This window comes from Medicago sativa, chromosome 7 (genome assembly GCF_051527215.1).
Source record: "Medicago sativa cultivar Bolivia chromosome 7, Bolivia_mono, whole genome shotgun sequence".
In the NCBI taxonomy this organism is placed as follows: domain Eukaryota; kingdom Viridiplantae; phylum Streptophyta; class Magnoliopsida; order Fabales; family Fabaceae; genus Medicago; species Medicago sativa.
The window spans coordinates 92,458,566-92,484,423 of NC_140755.1; the positions used below are offsets into that span (position 1 = coordinate 92,458,566).

Consider the following 25,858-nt stretch of genomic DNA (forward strand, 5'->3'; position numbering starts at 1 on the left):
TTAAAGAGTTTGAGTCTGCTTCTAGAGATCATCATAGACTTCTGTGAACTAGTTGCTTGCAATCTTCTTTTCATTCAATCCCAAAGACATTCTAGGTTTACTATGTTATTGCTAGTTTATGCTACGTTGGAGCATGGTATAATGAACTTCCAAATTTGAAGAAATGCCACTCTTAAAATTAGGTTGTTGTTATAGAAATGCGTCTCTTTTGTTCCATGATCCAAACTTGTAAAAATATAGACGACGATTGCATATTTTTAAGAAACCAAAAGTCCTAATTTTATAAGCATAAATAGCATTTTTTTTTCTCAAATAGCTTAGTAGTGGTGTGTGTATAAGTGAAGAATCTCATGTTCGAACCCAAGCTCCAACTGAGTTGTAATTAAATATAGGCCGGTAAATTACATATTTAACTTACTATCTAATCACTAGCACGATACAATATTTAATTGGTAAATAAAAAAAATACAATCATCGTTGTTGGGTTTTTCATCTTGAGATGGAAAAGAAATTGAATGTTCTTAGCGCCTTTGGAAATTAAACATCTTGATTGATATGGCAAAGATCAAAGCAAACCCTATTGGAAATGCAACATTAACAAGAGCAACCACTCCAAGAAAATCCTGCTTGAAATCGAAGTAATTTTTCAGAAAACCTTCTACTGTTTGTCTTCCATCACTGGTTTCAATGTTGTGCTTTACATCTCCATATTGTGAAACCACCAATCCATACAAACTCCACGCTATTGGATTTGCCCAACTGTACCATCTCCACCACACTGGAATATTCTGTTGGCCAAAGCCACCAAGAAAAAAAAGTGCTATAAATTAGCTATATATATACTACTATCACTATGCTTAAAAAAGCATGAATTTTAAAAATAAAAAGAATGGGAAAGGGGAAACTATAATTAAAGTGACACTAATTACTAGTTGATAATCGTTTCTGACTATCCCTTGAGATTACAAAGTCCAACTCTCTCTACTAAGATGATACCTTAAAGACAAAAACACATGAAGTTAAAATGCATTAAGAGTTTGAGGAAATCAAAACTTACTGGTCTTGGAACTATGAATCCTGAGAAGAGATTCCATATTGAGTAGAATGCAGAGGAAACTATAATGGAAATGTGATTGTTTGGGGTCATGGCCACCGACATCATACCATAGTAGGTGAAGTAGAGGAAGGTGCAAAACAAGAAGAATAGGCACCAAATAAATTTAACCACAGACCATTCAAAACCAATCATAGCATACACTATAATGCCATAGACTACAGCTTGTACAAAAACATATGGGAGCTCAATTACAACCTGCAATGCAAGATAATTTACTGTTTTTTTGTTATGTTCTATAAGATAATAAAGACATCTATGATGGTACCAAAATCAATATATTATAAATTTGTTTGGATGCTTGCCTGAGCAAAAGCATATGGAAAAGCTGAATACATTCCGGCTGCTCTTTCTCTATAAAAGACCGTTCTTTCCACAGCTACCACTGGCTGCACTGAATTAGCATTCTTGATGCCAATTACGATCACAGCAGAATACATGGACCCCATGGCATTAAAAAGATCTTGTTCCTTTTCACTGAAAAAATTGATACAAAATTTTACAAACTAGAGAGTTTGAAGCCATAAAAAATGTATAGTTTTCCAATTTGATCTTACATTTTGGAGCCAAGGTCCCAAAACATGCTTCCAAACAAAACAGCAACTGCGGTTGAGTACAGAAATCTAATGGCATTATATTCAGGATTGCGCCAATAAGACCAATGTTGTTTCCATAAGCAAGCCATGCATTGTGTCCAAAACGATCTCGAGTACTGTGAAGCAAAATAAAGATCTTTCGAACCTGGTGCTGGAGTACTCAGTTCTTTGATAAGTGCTTTGTTTCTCCTGAAACAGTTATAGTAGATTATTTTCTGGTTATATAGTTTGATTTGATTTCATACAAAGGAAAATACCTGTATAACTCTGAATTTTGGTACACCTCTGCAAAATCAATCCCCAATTCCCTTTCTTTAGATGAAGTTGTGATTTCCAACATCCACGTTGCTGGATTATAACCGTCTTTAATCTTGCTAACACCTTGGATCCCCTTCAAGACAAAAGTGTGTACTTGTAGAAATGTTAACAAAAAGATAACAATTTGAAACATAATAATGATTACTTTTAATTGGATATCTATATCTATTTTCTACCTACCTCAAAGTAATTGATTAAATTAGAAGAATCATGTCCAAGTGGCCCCACATATATCTCTTGTCCTCCTTGCTTAAGTAGCAAAAGCTGCATTTCATTGTAACAAAAATATTACAGACTTTGCAATGGAAGAGAACAAACAAAACATTTCCTGATTTTTCCCCTATCACCTCATCAAAGGATTCAAATATATCAATACTAGGCTGGTGGATGGTACAAACAACTGTTCTTCCAGTGTTTACTGTGTTCCTAACTGTTCTCATAACAATAGCTGCAGCTCTTGCATCTAGCCCAGAAGTTGGTTCATCCATGAAGATTATAGATGGGTTGGCTACCAACTCAACTGCAATTGTCAACCGTTTGCGCTGCTCCGTCGAGAGACCGTTAACACCAGGCAATCCTACTAATGCGTTTTGCAGTGGTTTCAGTTCCACAAGCTCCATGACTTCCTCAACGAACATCTGCAACCATTAGTTAGTTTCGAACTTGGTAACATTGATAAAACATGCAAGTATTATTCACACCTATATTTTTTTTTTCTTATGTTTTCTCATGGCATAATAATTTCAAGGAGGGGTCAATAAAGTTGTTAAAAAAATGAATGGTAAATAAATTACCCAGATACATGAATGCAGTGTGATTAAAGTGGACGATTCATGTCAAAATCTCAAGTGATTCAGAAACTAACCTTTCTGGTTTCAGCATTGATGTCCGGGGACAATCGGAGCCACGCTGAATAGACCAAAGATTCATACACAGTAACATAAGGAGAGTGGATATCATTTTGCTCACAGTATCCAGAAATTCTTGCAAAGGTTTCTTGCTTCTTTGGAAAGCCGGAAATTGTGATGTTCCCACCAATATATCCACCGGTTTTCCTTCCAGAAAGCACATCCATTAGAGTTGTTTTGCCAGCACCAGTGACACCCATCAGAGCAGTGAGAACACCAGGTCTGAAAGCTCCACTTACACCCTTCAAAAGAACCAACGTATCCTCAACAACACCTAGGTTTCTTCGCATTTCCTGCAAGTTCAGTTCAAGTATTTGATGATCTATACTTCATAATAATGCTTTGAAAGTTCAATATGGACTTTTTTCACTGTCCGTGTAAAGATTTTTATATTGTCAATCAAATTAGAACCGTTTAACTTTAATTATCCCTACTTTTAAAGTGACAAAATATGATTGAATGTGATTTGCAATGTAAAACTTTTTACACTTAAAGTGTATCAAAATTTAGATTTTCATTCATTTGGTTTCTACATACCTGTGGCATGTCTACAGAATATGTAACTTCATCAAAGGTTATAGAATGTGGTTCAAAAGGAAGAACCATTCCCCTTTTCCTGCTATGATTTGTGTCTGCAGCAACTATTTCTTGTCTACTAGGAGAGATGCTTTCACTACTACTTTCACCGTTTCTCACTGTGAAGTAGCTCCAATGTTATCCATAAGGTGTTATGTGAATTGAAAATCAACTATGTAATAGACTATAAGTCATCTAGATATTAATAAATTACTACATTTTCAGTAGTTATGAGATGAAAGTACCTTTATTTGTGATCTGTGAAAAGCCATCCTTTATGAATCTCAATACATTATTTCTTTCCCTGCTACCACCAATTTGCTCGCTGCTTTGAGAATCATCTGGTATAACAGTTCGATGCTTCCCAAGAGCTGAATGATCAATTTTGTAGTATTATCAATACATGGCCAGTGGCTACTCTTATTTGTTTTATTATATATGTAAGGTGAAGACACTCACGATTCAGGAAAGTGAGGGCAAGCATATAGCCAAAATTGAAAAGTAATGTATATCCAATCAAAGCACCAACACCTATCCAGTACCAGTATGACTCAGTGAAGAATCCGCGAGATTTCAAAACTTCAACTCCTAGTGGCTCAGTTGAGTTAGGCAGAACCTTTCATAAGAAAATATATCAAGGCATTTGATTGTTTGAATTTTCTTGTTTGCGTAGGATTAAACTTAATACTCAGGGATTTCCAATTCTCGCATACATTGCGTACCAACCACTCACTAGACCTTGGTGGCACATCAGATTATTTATACGATAAGGAAGTCATAGAAAATGAACATATAAAATAGTAAAAACACTTACATGTTTCCATTTATTCCCAAGGAATTCATTATTTACCATGGCATTTTGTCCATACATCATAGGTGATATCCAGAATCCCCATATCCACCCATTTTTTATACTGTCTATGATCATAATGAAAAGAAAAGAGAGGAGAACTCTTAGTATAGAACATAGTGAGACACACTGTGATTGTTTATTTGTTGTATCCATAATAATACCTTTTGATAGGACAAAACCACTCATAGCAAAAAGGATGGCAATTGCAAATGATCCAAATGTTAGAGCCACTGTCATATCCCTCCCAACAGCTGCAATGAATCTGAATAATGCAGTAGCCATCTGGTGTACTAGTACAAGAATGAGGTATTGTCTGAAAAATCTGCATTAGGTAGTAGAAAGGCAGATGCATATCATTATTTGTTTGGTAGAATATAAGAAAATACAATGGTATGAGGGGAAAAAACCAAAAAGGATCAAGGGCTTTCTTGGATTTGCTTGTTTAAGTTTATCTATTGGCATAAACATCTGCGAGACAGTTTAAAAGAGCTTATGGAAACAATTTATGACATGTGCATAAATTATATGAAAATGGTTTGACTTTTATTTAATCTTTCATTATAGAAATAGTTTATACATAATCATTTATTTGGTAAGCGCTTATGTTATAAGTGCTTAATTAAACTGTTTACACAAACAGGACACAATTCACTGGTACACTTAGGACTTATAAAAACATATCACTCTTACCTTTCAATATATGGATCAAAACCAATGACATAGTAGGTAAGGAACACCCAAACAGCCACTTCCGCAAAAATCAAAGGAATTTTTAGGATCCATCCAGGAAGAGCATATGCCCATCCAGGAAAAAATAGGTGTCCCCTTTGCTTGTAGAAAACAGGAAGTCTTGAAACTACCATCGAAAGTTCAGCCATTCCATTGAACATGATCACAACAACGCCATAGAACAATGCACCTACATATATACCTCCATGAGTCACTGAATCTCTGTGCATTTCAGTCCGGAGGAAGAGGGTCATGGCAATAATTGCCATTACAGCTAGCTAAAAGGAGAGGGCAGTCATCAGTAATGGATTTGAATAATGCACACATACATTGCATTTTATGATATATAATGTGTTCCATACACCAAAAAAGTCCAACATTGCTTGGGGATAGTGGCTCAGCCCACTGAGGCACCTTTTAACTAAAGGCAAAACTGTGAGGGATTACACAATGTCCAAAGCGGATAATACTTCAGAAAAGCAATACAACTGACTTGAGGTCAGAACATAATGTTTAAATCAAAATGCAAAATTTCCAAACTTACTTGGCAAAGCTTGAAGATGTAGACAAATGAATTGCGCTTCATAAGTAAATATTCTCTTGATGAGCAAGCTTTATACAGTTCCCATTTTCCCACTCCATATTTCTTGGTTGTCAAAGCAGCTGGGTGGCTCTTAGACTTGTCAAATTCAGTACCAAGTTCATCACCAAGTCTTCTTCCAACATGAAATGATTGAAATGCCTCAGAAAACTCTTCAGCTGTGACAAATCTATATGGCTGATCTCTGTGTTCCCAATACTGCTCTTGGTCTTTCCTTGATGTCACCTATAATAACATATAACAATTTTCATAGAAAAAATTGAATTTATTAGTACATAGTATGAATTATAAAACCTTTTTGTAAAAATGAGAGAAGACACAATGACACTCACTTCTTGCAAGAAATCTGCCACTCCTTTCCTATCTGGACATTTAAAACCGATTGATTCAAAAAATTCAAGTACGTGTTCCCGGGGACCTTGGTATATAATGCGACTATCAGAGAGTAGAATAACATCATCGAAAAGATTGTAAGTCTCTGGTGGTGGCTGCAGGAGTGAGATAATGGCGGTTCCTTTGAGAATGTGGACATCTTGCTTCATTGAATTAACAATTTGAAAAGTTGTGGAGCTATCCAAACCAGTAGATATTTCATCCATGAATAAAGCTTTTGTCGGTCCAACCAACATCTCCCCTACATTTATAGATCCCTAATAATCAGTTTATTGAGGTAATTAATCACAATGCGTGTCAGATTTAAATCAGATTTGTTTTACCCGTTGTAAGGCGTTTCTTTTGTCCGCCAGAGATACCTCTTATCATTGCATTTCCGACAACAGTATCAGCACATATCTCTAGTCCCAAAACCTTCAAATGTAGAGCAAAGAAACATGAGACTCTAAAACATAACATTTCAATGTAGTCATGGTGACATTATAGACATGGCTTTGAAAGTATAAATTATTTTACCCTTAGGACATAATCTGTTATCAAATTTGCCTTCTGGCCTTCAGTTGCTACAGCCTGTGAGCATTGTGAATCAAAATGACAGCCACTTGATTATCAGTCTGTTCAATTTGAGTGGGAAATAAGTCTACGATTCACCAAGTATAAAAGAACCTCTATATTACCTTCATGTACACATCAATATCTGGATCAGGCTTGATATTTGCATGTTTTTCTCTTCTGGACAATTCTGCTAGCAACTCTGTAGAATCTCAACAATATTACGAGTAAGATTTTATAATATAGGGTCTGTTTGGATTGACTTGTTTGAACTTATCTACTATGATAAGTACTTGTGAGACCGTTTGAGAAAATTATGGAAACAACTTATGACATGTCCATAAGTTGTTTTCAGCTTATTTCTGTAAGCTCTTCAGGATACCTTCTGAAAACAACTTAAATGAAAACATTTTGAATTTTTTTTATAACTTTTGTTATTGAAATAGCTTATACATGAGCACTTATATGATAAGTGTTTATTTTTTTTTTCAATAATAAGTATGCATGTTATAAGCGATTAGTTGAGTTGTTGTTTAACCAAACAAAGCCATAATACTTCAGCTTGTGTATTCAATAATGAATATAAGCAAAAAAAATCTTGTAGACAAACTAACCATAACGAGGTCCAACTCCTTGGACTCGTGCTGAGAAGGCCAAGGTTTCTCTAACTGTCAATTCTCCAATGTGAAGATCATTTTGATCCACATAAGCAGCAGTTCTTTGGGGGACAAATTCACTCATCTCATGACCATTATAAGTCACCCTACCAGAAAACTGATCATGAAGTCAAGTCACACTATATAAGCACTTTAGCTATAGATCTAATTAGATTGTAAACTATAGATAAAATAGAAATTAAAACATAGATAAGAGAGAGGTGTGTTCATCTTCGTTTTAATGTTCTAGCTAACCTTCAATTTTGGATCAAGTTTTCCGGCCAAAGCCAACAGGAGTGTGGTTTTTCCAGAACTTGGAGGACCTAAAAGCAATGTCATTCTGAAAAGAACCAATTTGAAACAACTTATATTGGTTCAAGAAGCCCTGGAAAGAGAAATCAATGAATAGAACAAAATTCGTATTGATACCTGGAAGGCTTTAATATTCCACTAACATCCTTGAGAATATTTAGATGTTGTTTTCTACTTGGAAGTAGATGAAGAGAGTTCAATAGGCCCTTTAAAATTAAAATGTAAAAGAAAGAAACCAAAATGTTTAGTTAGAATTCACTTTAATAAAAAAAATCACAGCAAGTTAGTACTATCTTTAAAAGTTAGTACTTTACCTCTACTATATTAACCATGAAATTAGTGAAGGTAGGCAAAGATCTGCTTCCTACACGAGCTTCTGCTTCGATATTCAGGTGCTCAAATCGAACTTCTATTGTAGGAAGATCAATTCCAACTCTGATATCATCCAATGAACAAAAAAAGGAGTAGAAGCAAAGAAATCAGTATATTTCAAAAGCATCTCATTTAAAATCACAAGGACAGATTTTTTTTCTTGAATCGAACCTGTCCATTCGATCCTTAAGTTTGAGCAGAAACTTTTCATTATCCTCTTCAGCAAGTCTAACAAGTCTTTCAAGCAAATCTTTTCTTTCTTGCAGTCCAAGCTTCTCAATATCGATCTCAATGGCTTCCCCTTGAAGTGAAGTGAGCAAACCTTTCCTCAAACGTTCAAAAGTAGGAAGTTTCTGAATTGCAGCCCATTTAAGAGCTTCTTCATCATCTTCTTGGTGGAAAGAATTTGAAAAAATCTCAGCTGCATCACTGTTCCTCCAAATTGATGAACTACCAATCCTGAAACTACCTCCACCCTCCATCATCACCACTAGCCAAAATCCAATGGGTCCTAGTAACTAACAATAAATTTGGAGAAAAGGGTATTCAATCAATATCATTAGCTATTTGCTAACTTTGCTTCAGTTTATTTCTGTTGGTGTTTTTTTCTTCAGTCAAAATGACCCTTTTCCTTTTTTTTCTATGTTGAAGTGTATATATATAATATAGAAAGAGAGGAAGTAACAACATGTTACACGGGGGGATTTTAATTTCATTTTCCATGACGTAAAAATTGGAGTGACATAGCTAATATTCATGTTTCATACCATACAGTTTGAGACAAGGTGGCCATGAACATCCCAGTTCTACATTGTAGTATACATATTATTAAAAAAATTGTTACTTACTTTAAGGTAAAACAACCTCAAATAAACATGAATCAGCATAGTGCTATAACATTATAATAGCAGTAAGTTTTTGGATAAATAATAGCTTAACTGACATCATCGATTTTGTCTTGAGAAGTTTAAAATACCATACAAAATATACGTAATCAGTTTAGTTGACTTTCTTAGACGCTGTTTGTGAGTGGTCTGTTTTATATGGTACAAAGTCTAATAGTCTTTTTATTTATTTTAAAAAAATGGTATAAATGCAGTTTTAAATGTTATGCATGAGTTTTAATTATTATCTTTCTCTACCACATGCTGCTGTGGGAAAACAATGCTGTACCTAACTACCTAAAGAATACGAAAAAAGAAAATCAAGATTTTGTTTCTTGCAGTTTTTTATGAAGGAAAAAAAAAAGATTAAAATGAGGTGATGTTTTTTTTTTTTGAAGGAAAAAAAAAAATGAGGTGACACCTCCTGCTCATTATTTGTTCTGCCATCTTCCTGCCCAAATCCAACGGCTGAGAATTAAAGTAAATATAAAAATAAGAAAGAATAGTTTTATAGAGAGAGAAACAAAGGTGCGTCATCTCCCTCTTCAGCAAAGCATCATTTCAACTCTCTCAATTTTCCAGAAATTGTAATTGTCATCGAGTTAAATTAAAATTTCATTTCAGATACACATGCCATGCTCATCTTGTATATTCACCGATGGATTAAATTAAATAAAAAACCCTAAAAATGGTAGAAATTTTGATAAATTTGTAATTGAATTGAATGGAGGGGAAAGAAGAAGAACTCAGTGTTTTGTCATCTTAGTGTGTTTACTTTTCTGCAACGCCAACTGCCCACCATTTTCAACATCATTTTCACATCGTATACACCGTTTCTGGTCCCTTTAATCCCTTCGGTGGCCGTCGATATCGTCCTCGTTCAACAACAAGACGGTTCATTCAAATCATCAACATGGTATGTTCGGTTTGGTAAATTCCAAGGTGTTTTAAAATCAAAAGAAAAAATCGTTCAAATCAATGTTTAATGATGTTGAAGCTGATTTCAAATGTATCTTGATAAGGATGGAGAAGCATTTTTTCTTAGAGAAGTTGATGCTGATGAAGCAATTTTCTTAGAATCTGGTGATGATATTGATGATCAATCTTTGAGGTCAGTAGTAATTTGTCTCATTTAATGTTGGATTGATCCAACGATGGGAAAGGGTGCAGGAGAGATGGCAGGAGACAACATGCAGGAGAGGATCCGGATCCGTTGTTGGAGCTAGGTACGGACAGCCCAAGAAATCCCAAAATTTTTATTATTTTTTGTGTACAAAATTTTAATTTTTAATTAATAGATATATATACACAATTTTAGCTAAATGTTATTTTTTATTTTTTTGAGTAAAGCTAGATGTTATTTTATACTCCCTCCGGTCCTATTTATAAGAGAAATTTAGGTCAACAAAAGTTGATGTATCTAGTTAAAAATTCAGTCCAAATACATTAACTTTTGTTGACCTAACTTTCTCTTATAAATAGGACCGGAGGTAGTATGTATTAACATTTCCATTTGTATGTCAAGCGTTTAAAACGCAGCATAGCGGTAAACCCAATCTCATGCCATTTTTTTTTTTTGGTATAAGAGAGAGCCGAAGACCAAAAGAGAAAACTAAACAATTACACGAACATTTCTAGGCATACAAGCTCCAGAGATGTCATCAAAGAGGAGACTATTGAGCTCACTAGGAGGGGTCTCCAAAATAGTAAAATTTCATAAATTAATGGTAAGGCTGAAGTTGGCATCTCATGCCATTTAAACCAACAAAAAAAAGCAATACGCCCGCCATTATGTAATAGAAGCATTTTTTATGAGATTATACAATTATTATTTTTAATATATATGGTTTAGTCAAGTTTTACTTATAAATAAGTTTGAATGAAGTTTGTCTTTTTCTATTATTTTTCTCTTCTACTCATTTTGATTCCTTTCATTTTGTTATCATGATCAAAATAAAAGCATAAGACAAGAGAGAAGTTTGGATAAATTTTGTACAAGATAAGGATGGGTCTATGGCCGGAAGTTGCTGACCCTTGCGAAAGGAAACAAAAGGCGTGACAAAACGACAAAGAATTTTTCCTCTTAAAAGTTGACTAAATTTTTATTTTATTTTGGTCATCAAAAGTTGATTAATTTACCGTGGATTCTAAATAGGGATGGAAATATCCCCAATGAGTAGAGGGAAGTTATACTGTGCACCCCTACGATTATTCCTTTACCCTGAAAAATCATTGGAAATGTCAATTATATCCTTTTATTGTTTAATTATTTACTTCACCCCTACAACATTTCCTGTAGAGTTTTATTTCCTTTCCGAAATTGAATTATTTTCGGCAATCTTAAGTAAACCTTTTTCGATGAAGGATAGCCAATTTCTCTGATATGGAAAATTTGGGAGAGGAATTTTAGCCATGTTGAACCGTGGCCAAACCGCAGGTTTCTTGAACATACTTACGGCACTAAAACAGAGTCCATAAACCAATTCCTTGTTAAGAAAACCGATGAGAGAAAGGTAATTGCAGCGACAAAGTTAATTATTGCAAAAATATCTTTAAAATCGAATGAATCTCTCTTGATCGGTGATGGGACTGCAACAATTTAAAGTTCATCTTTGATTAGTCAAGCACTAATTCTATTCATTGGTAAGTTATAAAGAAAATGGCATAAAAGGCAATATTAAAATTAAACAGCAAATTAAACAATTTATTATCAATTGAATGAAACAAGGCATGTGAAAAACGGCAAAATTGAAGAATTAGAAGCAACCCTCATTCAATTTTGTAGGGATGTCATTTCCAGAGTAAACGGTAAACTGAAACACAGAAAAGTTTTCCGAAATTTTAGTGGGGTGAAGTATGAATAAAATTCTGGAAATTATTTTTGTAGGGTGAAACAAATGCTAAAAGGGGTAAAATTGGAATTTTAGATGGTTTGTAGGGGTGAATGTATAAGTGTTGGGGTACCAGGTAAAATTTCCTGAGTAGAGTATCATAGTGTCTGTTTTCATACACTCATTTGTAAAAGAACGTCCGTATTCGGGTTGATAGTTTTGTGGGCAACAATTTATGAACCTTTAAGTGTTCGTATTCGTGTCCATTTCTTTTGACTATCACTTTTAAATTTGAAGTATCATCTGATATTTCAAACCATAATAAACCTAAAGTTTTCAATAGAAAAAGAGAACTTGTATTTTTGACGAGAAAAATTCATCGTAATACGACCAAAAAACTGAAATCACATACTTTATAATGTGAGAGCACATGAATTTTTATATACCAATTAATCATGTCATATTTCTAATTTTATATAATTTATTTTATTGTTAAATATTTTTTTGTCTCCCCTTAAAAAAACTATGAAATATACCAATTTTAGTTTTTAGTACTTTAAAAATCATGGGACAACTTTTCTATTAAATTTTCCATTTTTGATATTGGTGTCAATGTAACTCCAATTAATTAAGCTGGTGTGGCAGAAATGTAGCCACATGTACTTGTCGTGTCATCCAAATTAGTCACGTGTACATGCCACATCAGTTTTTGTTGATGGTAGATTATATGATAGACTAATTTTAAAGATGATAATAAAGTTTAAAAGAATCATTGTTCGATGAAATTTTTTTTTTTTTGAAAGATTGATGATAAATTGTTAGTTTGATTAAAAAAATTAATGTTGACCGATAAAAAATATATTTAACTCTATTTTAAAAATAAATTCACCTCAAGTTTTCTTTATAAATAAAATTCAAAATTTGGGTAAGTTAGAGGACAAAATTGTAATTAAACGTCATATTTTAGAGGAATTATGTTGTGCCACCGTGTAGCCTTCACGACGGGCGACGGCGAAACCTTCCGCTGCACACTGTATTGTTATGCCTCGTTCCCGCGGCACCGTTAAACTCCAATGAAGCTCAACGTCCTAAGGGCCAAGGGTAGGTAATACACTGACCTTATCTTGCCACTCAAATTTCTTTCGTTTCTCGATTTCATTCTTTTGATGATGTATTGGAAATTGGAATATTACAGTTTGTTGCAATGCTGCAGTTTTGTAATGGTGTGTTTATGTTTTGTGTGAAACATGGTATGTCTGCACTGTGTTTTTTTGGCAAGCTCAATTCCTATTTTGGTGGGTAAGTTCACATCACATTTCATATTCTTTTTTGTATTTCTGCACTGTCTGTGTCTAGCTAATCCCTTTTAAGTTATCGTCGGTAAGACGTATTCCTGCTTGGCCACCACTTTTTTTTAGTGTGGGGCAAACAAACAATGAGTAGCGCAGGACAAACCAACACGGACTAAGGTGGACCGGAATCCAGCTAGTGTCTGTTTAGCATCTGCCGGATAATTGGCTGATGTTCATATACAATGGTGCCTGTGGATATTACCACAAACATGGTAGGGGTCTTAAGACTTCATACAGTTTAAAACTCAATAAACATCTCTATAAGCAGTTAGCACTCCTGTCATAGCTATTGATCCTTAAAACCATCCACTATATCAGCAATTAACTTGTACCACAAGGATAAATTAAACATGAAGAGACGAAACATTTGTAACACTAAAGCATAGTATTAATCCACATCTGGTTTATTCTTTTGAGTTGCAAATTGAAACTTTTCATTATTACACATAAAATACCAATATTTGATACTACGCTAAATATTCCAGATTCTCAGCGTCGTTGAAAATTTAATGTCTTAATGGATATAGCAAAGACCAATACAAAACCTATTGTAAATCCAACAACTATAACTGCAACTATCCCCAAAAACTCATACTTGAAACCAAAGTAATCTCGCAAAAAGTCTTGTATTGGAACAATTCTTCCATTGAAATCCAAACTATCCTTTATATCTCCAAACTGCGAAGTCACCAGCCCGTTTAGAGTCCAAGCTGCTGGATTTATCCAATAAAACCATCTCCACCATACAGGGATCCTCTGCAAGCCCATGCCAGAATATTATTAAAAAGAAACAAAAAAAAAATCAGTTTATTATTTCTAAAGAAGAAATCTGCGGAGCTAACGTCAAAGGAAGCTAAAACTTACTGTTTGGGGGATTAAGAATCCCGCGAAGAGATTGAACAATGAATTGAACGCACTGGTGAGTATAGAAGCCATAGCTAGGTTTGGGGTCATGGCTGTTGTCATCATGCCAAAGTAGGTATAGTAAAGGAAGGTGAAAAACATGAAAAAGATGTACCAAACAAATTTAGTGACGCTCCACTCATAACCAATCATTGCATAAACTAGAATCCCATAAACCACAGCTTGGACAAGATTATAAGGGACTTCAATTAGAGCCTACATGAAAGAAAAGATGAAGATTAGAAAATGTAGACACAAATTTATTTACATACATGGGACTACGTAAAATATAGACTAATTCAATGCTTGCCTGAGAAACAGCATATGCCAATGCAGAATACATTCCTGCAGCCCTTTCCCTATAAAAGACTACTCTCTCTATACCTACCAGTGGTTGCACTGAATTACAATTCCTGACACCAATAACCAAAGTAGCAGTATACAAAAATCCCATGGAATTAAAGAAATCTTGTTGGTTTTCACTGCAATCAATTGGTATGTAAATTCACGTTAGAATAATTAGAAGCCAAACATTGAAAGCCATATACAACTCTTAGTAATTTCAAGTTGATTCTTATTACATTTTGGAGGCAACTTTCCAGTAAATGCTCCCAAGCAACACGGCGACAACGATTGTGAAGATGAACCTTATTGAATTGTACAACGGATTGCGCCAGTAAGACCAATGTTGTTTCCATAAACAAGCCATACATTGGATAAAAAAGGACCTCGAGTACTTCGAAGGAAAATAAAGGCTCTTTGAACCAGAAGATGGAGTGCTCAAATCTTCAATAAGAGCTTTGTTTCTCCTATAACAAATGCCACATAAGTTTCTACTTAAATAACCTGTGGATATATAACAATTCATAACAAAATTTGTTTCGTGCCTTTTGCACTTATTTATTTGCTATCTAGCCTTTTGTTTTCAAGTTCAATACTTCACAGAACATCAATTACCTGTACAATTCTGAGCTCTTGTACACCTCAGCAAAATTAATTTCCATTTCCATTTCTTTTGCTGAGCTAGTAACTTCCAACATCCAAGTTGCTGGATTGTAGCCATCTTTAATCTTACTGACACCTTGAATTCCCTTTATGAAAAGTAGTGTGCACAAAGGTAAATTTCATGCTACAATAGAATAGAGATGTAAAACATGCACTTCAATTCGAAAACTTTCAGAATATTTCTACCTCGAAGTATTTAATTAAATGTGAAGAATGACGTCCAAGTGGCCCCACATATATCTCTTGTCCTCCTCTTCTCATTAAGAAAAGCTTAATTTCATTGAAAATAAAGATCAAAATCTTTCGAAAAGAAGAAAACAAACTAACATTAAATTGTTACGAATTTTAGCTCTTTTTGTTTACCTCGTCGAAAGATTCAAAGATGTCAATGCTGGGCTGGTGAATGGTACACACAATCGTTCTTCCAGTGTCCACTATGTTCCTAACTGCTCTCATAACAATAGCTGCAGCTCTTGCATCTAACCCAGAAGTTGGCTCATCCATGAATATGATAGAAGGATTACACACCAGTTCAACTGCAATGGTCAATCTTTTACGCTGCTCAGTTGAGAGACCGTTAATACCAGGGAGACCAACATATGCATCCCTTAGTGGGTTCAGCTCCACTAGCTCCATGACTTCCTCAACGAACATCTGTAACCATTGGTCAGTTCCAAACTATTCTTGCTTCCAACAAAATAATGTACTTGCAAAATAATGTGTGCATATCTATTTGAATGCAACAGCAAACAATTTAAAAAACTACTTTCTCATCATCCATGTCGTGTGTCTAAATAGGCAACTTAAGAGAAATCTGGTGAATCAGGTTAACAACAACCGTATCATACTTAAAAACACATGAGAACTTAACATGAAAGTCAAGCGAGTGTGTGTTTAAAATGATGCATAAACAACGCAAACATTAATCAATATGACAGTAAAGTAGTTGCACAAAAATAAAACATCTGTGTACATGCACATTTTGTAGGTAGAAAGATGGGTGTGGCTATTGACACGTTCTGTATATAGAAAATCTTAAACAACATGATATTCAAATGCTAACCTTCCTAGTTTCTGTATTGATTTCCGCAGGCAACCGGAGCCATGCTGAATAGAGCAAAGACTCATAGACCGTAATATGAGGAGAGTGTATATCATTTTGCTCACAGTATCCCGAAATTCTTGCAAAGGTTTCTTGCTTTTTGGGATACCCGGAAACTGTGATGTTCCCATTAATATATCCCCCACTTTTCCTACCAGCAAGTACATCCATCAAAGTTGTTTTGCCAGCACCAGTGACACCCATAAGTGCAGTGAGAACACCTGGCCTAAAGGCTCCGCTGACACCGTTCAAAAGAACCAACTTATCTTCAAGGACACCCTGACTTCTCATTTCCTTCAAGTTTAGGACAAGGATTTAATAAAACTTATTTAGAAATTAAGAACTGATTGGAATGTGAGCCTTTTCATTTGAATGTATATTACCGGAGGCATGTCGACAGAATATGTTACTTCATCAAAGGTTATAGAATGTGGTTCAAAAGGAAGAACCATTCCTCCTTTTCTTCCACCATTCTCCTCATCGCTTTGAGATTGCTCTGATTTCACAGCTTGATGCTTCTCAATTTCTGCATAATCAGTTTGCAATATTAATTCATACTTAAGGCTCATTTTCTTACCAAAAATTCTAATTAGTGTAAAGAAACTCACGATTGAAGTAAGTTAGAGCAAGAATGTAACCCAAGTTGAATAGTAATGTATATCCGAGCATTGCCACGAAACATATCCAATACCAGTATGACTGTGTAAAGAACCCGCGAGATTCCAAAACTTCAACTCCTAGCGGTTTAGTTGAGTTAGGAAGAACCTTCAAAAGAAAATATTTAACCAGTTATCAGAGTTCATCCTATATTTATCAGATATAGAAAATGTAGATGTAGAATAGTGCATAGCATACATGTCTCCATGTCTTTCCTAGGAACTCGTTATTCACTAAGCCATTCTGTGCATACATTACTGGTGATATCCAGAAGCCCCATATCCACCCTTTTGTAATATTATCTGAAACCAAAAAGCAAAAAAGTGGGAAGGTATTGTTAATCTAAATTCTAACAATAATATATAGGAGAAACATTAACTTTGAATACTTCAATCTATGAACTTTAGTACCTTTCGAGAGGGCCATACCACCCATGGCAATGAGGAAGCAAAATATAATTGACCCAAGTGATGTAGCCATTGTCATTTCTCTACCAATTGCTCCAAGTAATCGGAATAATGAAGTGCCCATTTGGTTGATAAGCACAAGAAGAAGGAATTGTCTAACTAATCTGCATTAACATAATCAGGAATTGTCAAAGTCAATCTGAGTTGAAGAATACTTGACAAGTTTTTCTGAATACATATTGAAAACTTTCTTTTTTACCTTCCAACTTCAGGATCATAACCAATGACATAATAGGTGAGGAATGTCCAAACAGCTGCTTCAGCAAATGTTACGGGGATTTTAAGGATCCATGAAGGAAGACCATATGCCCAAGAAGGGTAGAAGAGAAGGTCTCTTTGCTTGTAAAACACGGGAAGCCTCACAACGGTCATTGAAAGTTCAGCAAATCCATTAAACATAAGCACTAAATTTCCAAAGAACAATGCACCGGCATAAATTCCCCCATCAATCACTGAATTGTGGTGCATCTCAGTTCGGAGAAAAACGGTCATGGTAACAATAGCCATGAATGCAATCTTAAAGAAGGAGAAATGCATTAGTAATGGAGTAGCAAGTACAGAGTTTATACATAAAGTGAAATACTATAATGTTCAAATTGTGAAAACCTACTTGGCAAAGTTTGAATTTATATAAAGTTGAATTGCGCTTCATGAGTAAAAGTTCTCTTGATAAGCAAGCTTTGAACAATTCCCGCTTTCCAATTCCATACTTGTTGGTCGTCAAAGCAGCTGGATGGCTTTTAGACTTGTCAAATTGAGTAAGAAGTTCATTACCAAGGCTTCTGCCAACATGAAATGACTCAAATACCTCTGCAAACTCTTTAGGAGTCACAAATCTATAAGGCTTTTCTGTTTCTACCCAATATTGTGGCTGATCTTTCATTGATGTCACCTAAAGCATAATGGCCAAAATTAAATAGTTAAAATTCAGTCATGTCCATATAGATTGTAGAAAGAAGTTAAAGTTCCACTTACTTCTTGTAAAAAGTCTGCTACTGATTTTCTTTCAGGACACTTGAAACCTAATGAAGCGAAAAATTCAAGCACGTGTTCACAAGGACCCTGGTACACAATGTGCCCCTCAGAGAGTAGAATAATGTCGTCAAAAAGATCATAAGTCTCTGGTGGTGGCTGCAAGAGTGAGATCACAGCAGTTCCATTGAGCAGGTGGACATACTGCTTCATTGATTTCACAACTTGAAAAGTTGTTGAGCTATCCAAACCAGTAGATATTTCATCCATGAAAAGAGCCTTGGCTGTTCCTACTAGCATCTCCCCTGTATTAAAAGATTCATACGATTTTCTCATTGTCACTTTGTTATTATGGTGAATCAAGATGTATACCTCAATATTGAAATGAAGTTGGTTTTACCTGTCGTAACCCGTTTCCTTTGTCCTCCAGAGATACCTCTTAACATTGCATTTCCTACCACAGTATCTGCACAGGTCTCTAGTCCCAAAATCTGAACATACAAAGCAATAAACTATAAATTAATTGTTACTTTACGAAGATCAAAGAAGGTTTTTAGTGTATGAATTTTTACCTTTAATATATAATCTATTACAAGATTTGCTTTCTTGCCTTCAGTTGCCATAGCCTATGCATATTTTCAAGTCACAAGTCCACCCACTGTGTTATTAGCCATTCTAATTGTAATTGAAAATAGGAAAATAAAAAGATGTTGCACCGTCTCTTACTTTCATAAACACATCAATATCTGGATCTGGGATAATGTTTCTCTCCTTTTCTCTTCTAGATATCTCTTCTAGCATATCTGCATTTTACCATAGATATTTTGCATTAAACTTGTAATCTTGCTGAGATATTTTCCATTGAGATGAAACATTTAGCAAAAGAGGCAATGCCGTGCACTAACCACATCTAGGTCCAACACCTTGGAATCTTGCTGAGAACTCCAAAGTTTCTCTAACTGTCAATTCTCCAATGTGAAGATCGTTTTGACTGACATAAGCAGCAGTTCTTTGAGGTACAAACTCATTCATCTCATGACCGTTGTAAGTCACCTTCCCAGTGAACTGATTATTAAATTAAAGATTTTTAGCTAGCTATAAATTCAAAATGGAAAATATGAAGCACATACATTATTCATAATTAGGTTTAACAGTTAAATAACATGTTTTAATTTGTCTTAAGTAACCTTTAGCTTGGGATCAAGTTTTCCAGCCAAGGCCAGAAGGAGCGTTGTTTTTCCAGAACTTGGGGGCCCCAATAGCAATGTCATCCTGGAGATAAATAGATTAGCAAATGAAAATATATTACATATATTAGAATCTTCACCAAGGTTCTCTAATGATGCTTATCATGTTCATTGTTACCTGCCAGGCTTTATTATTCCACTAATATCCTTTAGAATATTCACATGCTGTCTTCTTCTTCTTAGTATATAGTTCAATGGAGCCTTTGAAATCCAGAAAAAAGAAAAGGGAATTAGTATATTAGAGTTTCTCCATCAATGATATATTCTATAAACTGTTGGCGTTGAATGTTATTATTACTCACCTCTACCATATCAAGAGCGTAATTAGTGAGGGTAGGCAAAGCTCTTTTTCCTACGTGAACTTCTGCTTCGACCTTCAAGTGTTCAAATCGGACTTCGATTGTAGGAAGATTAATTCCAACTCTGAGATCTCATAAAATACATGCAAGATGAAAGTGGAAACATTAGTGCATCTTTATGATGCAGGAGAAAACAACAACAATATCAATAAGACTTAAATAAAGCTTTAGTCTAAAGCATGGATTTAGAAGAGTGGAAATGGAACAACAACAATGACAATAATATTTTGAAAATGTGATCAAAATCATGGATTTAAAAGAGTGGAAATGTAACAATAATAGTGTTAGTAATATTTGAAGAGTGGAAATGTCACCTATGAATGCGATCTCTGAGCTTCAATAACAATTTCTCATTGTCAACATCTGCAATTCTCACCAGTCTATCTATCAGGTATCTCCTTTCTTGCTGCCCAAGTTTGTATACATCAATTTCATTAACCTCTCCTTCAGAAGTAGTCAACAAACCTCTCCTCATACGTGCAACAGTCGGAAGTCTCTGAATTGCAGCCCATTTCAAAGCCTCTTCGTCGTCATTCTCCTCCCTATTAACAGAGTTAGGGAAGACATTCTCCATACCACTGCTCATCCTAAGTGATGAACTTTCAAACCTGCTGAAAGTCCTCTTAATGCTTCCTTTGAACCTTCCCTCACTTTCAATAATACTACTCTCCATTTCCAAATCTTGCAAACAATCACAATTTCCTTTCTAACTGAATGCTCAGTAACACAAGTTTGTGTGATGTACATATAAGATGTACATATAAATAGGATGTTCAAATCTTCTAGATGTAGTTAAAGTTTTTAGCATGTACGTAAGATTCATCTTTTGTGTTGTTTCTTTTTTTGTTTTGTTTCTTAATTTTGTTGATTTTCTTTACATTTTAGCTTTTTAAACCGATACACATACATTGTAAATTTGATTTTACCTTTTTAATCTTGTTTCTACTTTTTTAACAAAGTTCTCACGAACTAATGACTTCCATAATTTGTTTTTTAGTGTTAACCTACTGGCTCCCAGAGAGAAGAGGTCATGATAATCTGGAGTTCGACTGTGAGATAAGTTTAGTCTGACCAAAAAATGTTCAACACAAAAATCGAACTCGATTTCCCCGAATGATCAGTCCTTTGATGTAGCACATTAACCACTTGAGCACTTGCTTGGTTAATTAATGACTTGTTATTGTTATTTGAACCATGTTTCTTCAAAAGTTTAGGATATTTAGACTTTTATTTTGTTTTTATTATAGTTAAATTTAGGTCAAAAAGCAAATCTTTCTTCATTTTTTTTGACTCAAGAATCTTTCTTTTTTCTTTTTGACTAAAGAATCTTTTATCATGAATACTGAAGATTATGAAAATATTTTTGACCAAAGAATCTTCCATCATGAAGACCGAAGATTATGAAAATATTTTTGAGATACGTACGTCCCCTTAAGCCACTAACTTAATGTTAATCTTGTTTTACCTAACTTAATTAATGCTAATCTTAAAACTACAGTATCAGATTATTAGATCAAAATTAAATTTTACCTTACGCGTATATATATATTACAAGATTTGTTGCCTTCTAGTAAAAAAAAAAAAAAAACTGATTTTATTTTTATATAAGAAAAAGTGAAAAACAAGATATTTTCCTAAAAAACACAACAAGAATTTTTGCCTTCTAGTAAAAGAAAAAGATTTCCTGTACCAAAAAAAGAAAAATAGTTCCTACCATATTATTGAATCATACTTATGAATAGCATGTGGAAAAGAATGGAGAGGATCTTACCTCTACAAAGAAATACTTAAAGCTACTAGATAACTCTCTTCATACCATGGATGAATTAACTTTTAAGCTCCATCTCGTATATAAATTAATATGGGTATTAGTCTTGAGATTATGAGAAATATTTTAAAATTAGAAAGTACATATAATTGTCTCAATAATAATTATGAGTCCGTTTGTAACATGAATAACTAATATAAGGACAATATTAATCTTCCTAACTCTCGTCCTTCTGTTTTAGGTCATTATTAGTTGTTCTTAGTAAAAAATTTGGTTTTCGGGCTACTTGATCATATTGTACCGAAAATTCCCCATAAAATCAGGAAGAAAAAATCAAGGAACTTCTTACGGGACTCCGCCCCTCAAAATCTAAAATTCCATCGTTTAGACCAATTTTTCATTTTTTTCTAATTTTTCATATTCTCAGAAAAATCCGAAAAATTTGCATTAGTTTTATTTGATTTTTATAATTTGTTGGTGCTATATTTATGATTTTATTTGACAAGTTTTTAGCATTTTTTTACTTTGTTTTTTTTTTTAAAAGCAAAATTCAAAATTGTTGAAACAGGAGAGATTCTGATTGCTTATATTTCAGATTATAAAATCCGAAATAATAAAAAATCATTCCAGATTTTAAAATCCAAAAATCTTACCTAAAAAAAAAAAATCCGAAAATCTTAAACTAATAGGGCGCATGAGAATAGTAACAGTCTTAAAATAATATCCACACCTGGTCCTATATTATAGAAACTTTTAACCCATTTCAAAACATGCATAAAAAATTTGTCTTTTCAAACTTTCACCTCCTTCAACCCATTTCATATTAACCCCTCTCTGTTCTTTTTTCCTTCTTTCATCCATCGACCTTTGCTTCCATGGCAAAAGGTCACCGGAAAACAGGGTTACCGGTGATTGTCTTGCTCTATGACTATTATAATCTTTAATTTTTGGGAATTTTTCCTTCCATGCTTAGAACATTCAATTTCTTGCTTCTTATTTGTTAATGTTAAATTTAAGCAATGCACCAAAAAAATTAGAAAACTCAATGTAACATTAATAGATAAAGAATGCCATTGAAGAGAAATCACCAAATTGATTCTTGCTTGCTATGTGGCAGATTAACACTCCCTCTTGTTTTGTTTAATTTGATAACCACCATCAAAGAAAGAAAACTTTATCATCATTATCTTTTAATTCCTTCATTTTCGTTTGAACTGAAATATGTGCAATCATGAATGCTATTTTGCTATGAAGCACGTACACAGATATAGGCAAAAATAAAGGCACTAACACATCTACGCTCATAATAATTTTAAAAAATAACATAACTTGATGTTTACCTCCATAGCACTGACACTTCTAATTGAAGGCGTGTTTCCGACACATGTTCATGTCCAACACCGACACACATGACTATATTCGATAATGTCATTTTCTTAAATCACTACTAGTGTCATGTCTGTGTCTGTGTCGATGCTTCATATCTCTTTTGAATTTTAAATTTTACTCCCTCCGTTTCAAAATGAGTGTCGCTTTAGCCAAAAAAAATTGTTTCAAAATGAATGTCACTTTCAGTTTCCAATGCAATAATAACTTTTTCTTTCCAATTGTACCCTCCAATTAATACTCTGCACACTACTTCCAAAGTATTACTTTTAAAACTAACCAATAGATAATAAGGATAATTTGGTAAAATAATCATTCTCTTTCTTTTAATCATTGCATTTCTTAATATGTGTGTAAACACCTAAAACGACACTCATTTTGAAATGGAGGGAGTAATTGACTGGCAGAATTGTGAGTAGCAATTGTTACAGCCAGTGTTATTTTGTGATCCATTTTCGCAACAGGGCCTACTGTCCTTGACAATTTTAGTGGAGATGCAGTTGTGGATTGGGAGCACGGTCGGCTTGTTGGACATTGCAGGTAAGCTCACACTTCATATTCTTTCTCGTATTTCTGCAGTGTCTGTGACTTGTTAAGGTTTTAAGTTATTGCAGCTAAGATGAATTCCTGCTTGGCTTCTTTTTGATAAGCAAGGCTTTCAATGAAAACTTGCTAGAAAAGTTAGCTTTTTCATTTTTCTCTCCTTCTTTATTTGAAAACATTTCGTGTGGGCCATGTAACACCCCGTTTTCCCAACGTAAAAATTTCATAATTAAAAATCAGAGTAATTCAACTTTAAACGGAATGCTACACTTCTTAAAAAATTCATAAACTGAATAAATAACAATTTATTCTTCAAAATCATTTAACATAAGTAATTCAAAACTTCGCAGCGGAATTAGTTCATTCAACATAAAAAGTCTTTGGCACGCAGGCCTCATCAAAAATTCTCATAAGTCTTAGTTCAATATTTATTCATAAAAGTTCATAAACAATACGTAAGGAATAAAAAACAATGTTAAGACTCACATCCCGTTACGTATCAGAGCACCTAAGACACAGTTGTGAGGGGTCCACTCACGACCGCAACTAATCTTGGTTACCTGCAAGTTACCCATACGAAGAGCAACATTTCCAAGCAGAGGGGTGAGATTTCTCAAAACAAAAATATTAAACATATAAATCATATAAAGTACATTCAACAACTTAAACATCTCATAACTCATTAATCATATCTAACAACTTAAATTTCCTTAACTAGTATCATTAATCTTCCTACATTAGTCATAAACTATCATAACACTAATCATAAACATCTTCATATATCATCAATTACTAATCTTAAACATCATTATATAACATCAAATAATAGTCACCAACAATCATCACATAGCATCAATATCAATCATAAGCATTAACATGTAATTCACATAAGTATCATTATCAAAATATAGCATTACCGAAAATAACTTCATAATCAAATTCGTAATCAATTCCATATATCCACATAATTATAAACATCAACTTATAGCATCCTAAGTACAAACACAACGTTATCATTTATCGTCATAAATATATTCATAAAACATCACATATCATCATATCATAATTCACTTAACATCTTATCATAAATCATATAACATCATAATCAATCATCAACATAAACATCATAATCATTCGTCTTCATTCATCATAGCACTTCATTAATAACTTATCAACGTGACATCTTGACATCTAAACAACTTGACAACTCGACAACTTGACATCTTAAATCATCTTAAAAACCTCTTGATATGCAAATGCATGTGGTACCAATCAACAACATAAATGAGCGTAATTAGGCTCTTCAACGTGTGAGCATAAAGCTGCCGGGCTTAAAGCCCCCAACGTAGTTTGAGCACAAGGCTGCCGGGCCTAAAGCCCCCAACTTTAATGAGCACAAGGCTGCCGGGCCTAAAGCCCCCAACTTTAATGAGCACAAGGCTGCCGGGCCTAAAGCCCCCAACGTAGTTTGAGCATTAAGCTGTCGGGCCTCAAGCCCCCATCTTTAATGAGTATGCAATGGACTCAATCTTCCTACAACTTGACAACTTAAACAACATCATGAACATCTATGACATCCTAACATTTTGACATCTTGACAACATAACATCTTAACAACTTGATGACTTCAAAACAACTCGACGACTTAACAACTCTTATCATCTTAACGTCTTAACATCTTAACATCTTAGCATCTTGACAACATATGGATCACACAAATAATTCATGTCATATCATAATATAACAAAATCAAATGATAATAAACAACATCTTAAAACATCATATTCATCAATCATAAACAACTTCATATAACATCGTATTTAAACATCGACAATAATTCACTATGTATCTTTGTAAAAACATAATAAATTATCCACAACCTATTTTCATGTCAAACCAAAGCTATTGGAAAGATATCACAAATATCAACAACTTTCATGTTTACAACAAAGATCAATTCAAAACAGAAACATATGAACAAAACATAAAAACATGAAACAGAGAATGCTGTCACTGTACAATTTCGCTAAGACCTCCCTGTAGTATTTTAATCATAACTCAAAAACCAAACATCATTTTCATGTCAATCCAAAGCCACTAGAAAGCTAACAAAATTATCTAAAACTTTCATGTTTACGTCTAAGACCAATTCTGTACCGATCAATACCAGTTTTCATTTTAAATTCGTAAAAGTTGTGCTGAAAGTCCATAAAAATTCACTGTGACCTACGTGCAGTAATTTGGCCATAACTCAAGTTTTATATATTGTTTTGACGTGAGACCAACGGAATTAGAAAGCTAACATCCGTACCTACAACTTTCGTGTTTACCCCTAAGACCAATTCGACACCGATCAATTCCAGTTTTAATATCAAAATTTGGGCTGAATGCAGATTTTCTTC

At 34.1% G+C, this 25,858-nt stretch overlaps 2 protein-coding genes across 2 annotated transcripts; both read right to left on the bottom strand.

Moving 5' to 3' along the window:
* Window positions 1-353: 353 nt before the first annotated feature.
* On the bottom strand, window positions 354-8,610 carry LOC146910312 (pleiotropic drug resistance protein 1-like). Its single transcript, XM_085722845.1, has 24 exons — window positions 8,152-8,610; window positions 7,923-8,043; window positions 7,726-7,814; window positions 7,552-7,636; window positions 7,255-7,414; window positions 6,766-6,842; window positions 6,605-6,658; window positions 6,412-6,502; window positions 6,028-6,329; window positions 5,639-5,920; window positions 5,056-5,372; window positions 4,527-4,687; window positions 4,327-4,430; window positions 3,972-4,128; window positions 3,758-3,883; window positions 3,474-3,631; window positions 2,894-3,229; window positions 2,376-2,666; window positions 2,209-2,292; window positions 1,968-2,101; window positions 1,672-1,899; window positions 1,420-1,591; window positions 1,058-1,312; window positions 354-788 (listed from the first exon to the last, which is right to left on the bottom strand). The coding sequence occupies exons 1-24, from the start codon at window positions 8,463-8,465 to the stop codon at window positions 522-524; spliced, it is 4,365 nt and encodes a 1,454-aa protein (XP_085578971.1). The 5' UTR covers window positions 8,466-8,610; the 3' UTR covers window positions 354-521.
* Window positions 8,611-13,361: 4,751 nt separating this feature from the next.
* LOC146910313 (pleiotropic drug resistance protein 1-like) lies at window positions 13,362-20,487 on the bottom strand. Its single transcript, XM_085722846.1, has 23 exons — window positions 20,074-20,487; window positions 19,703-19,823; window positions 19,519-19,601; window positions 19,341-19,425; window positions 19,059-19,218; window positions 18,880-18,956; window positions 18,726-18,779; window positions 18,554-18,644; window positions 18,157-18,458; window positions 17,792-18,073; window positions 17,381-17,697; window positions 17,125-17,285; window positions 16,913-17,016; window positions 16,666-16,822; window positions 16,441-16,583; window positions 16,019-16,351; window positions 15,319-15,609; window positions 15,142-15,225; window positions 14,908-15,041; window positions 14,532-14,759; window positions 14,261-14,432; window positions 13,912-14,166; window positions 13,362-13,803 (listed from the first exon to the last, which is right to left on the bottom strand). The coding sequence occupies exons 1-23, from the start codon at window positions 20,430-20,432 to the stop codon at window positions 13,537-13,539; spliced, it is 4,260 nt and encodes a 1,419-aa protein (XP_085578972.1). The 5' UTR covers window positions 20,433-20,487; the 3' UTR covers window positions 13,362-13,536.
* Window positions 20,488-25,858: the final 5,371 nt, after the last annotated feature.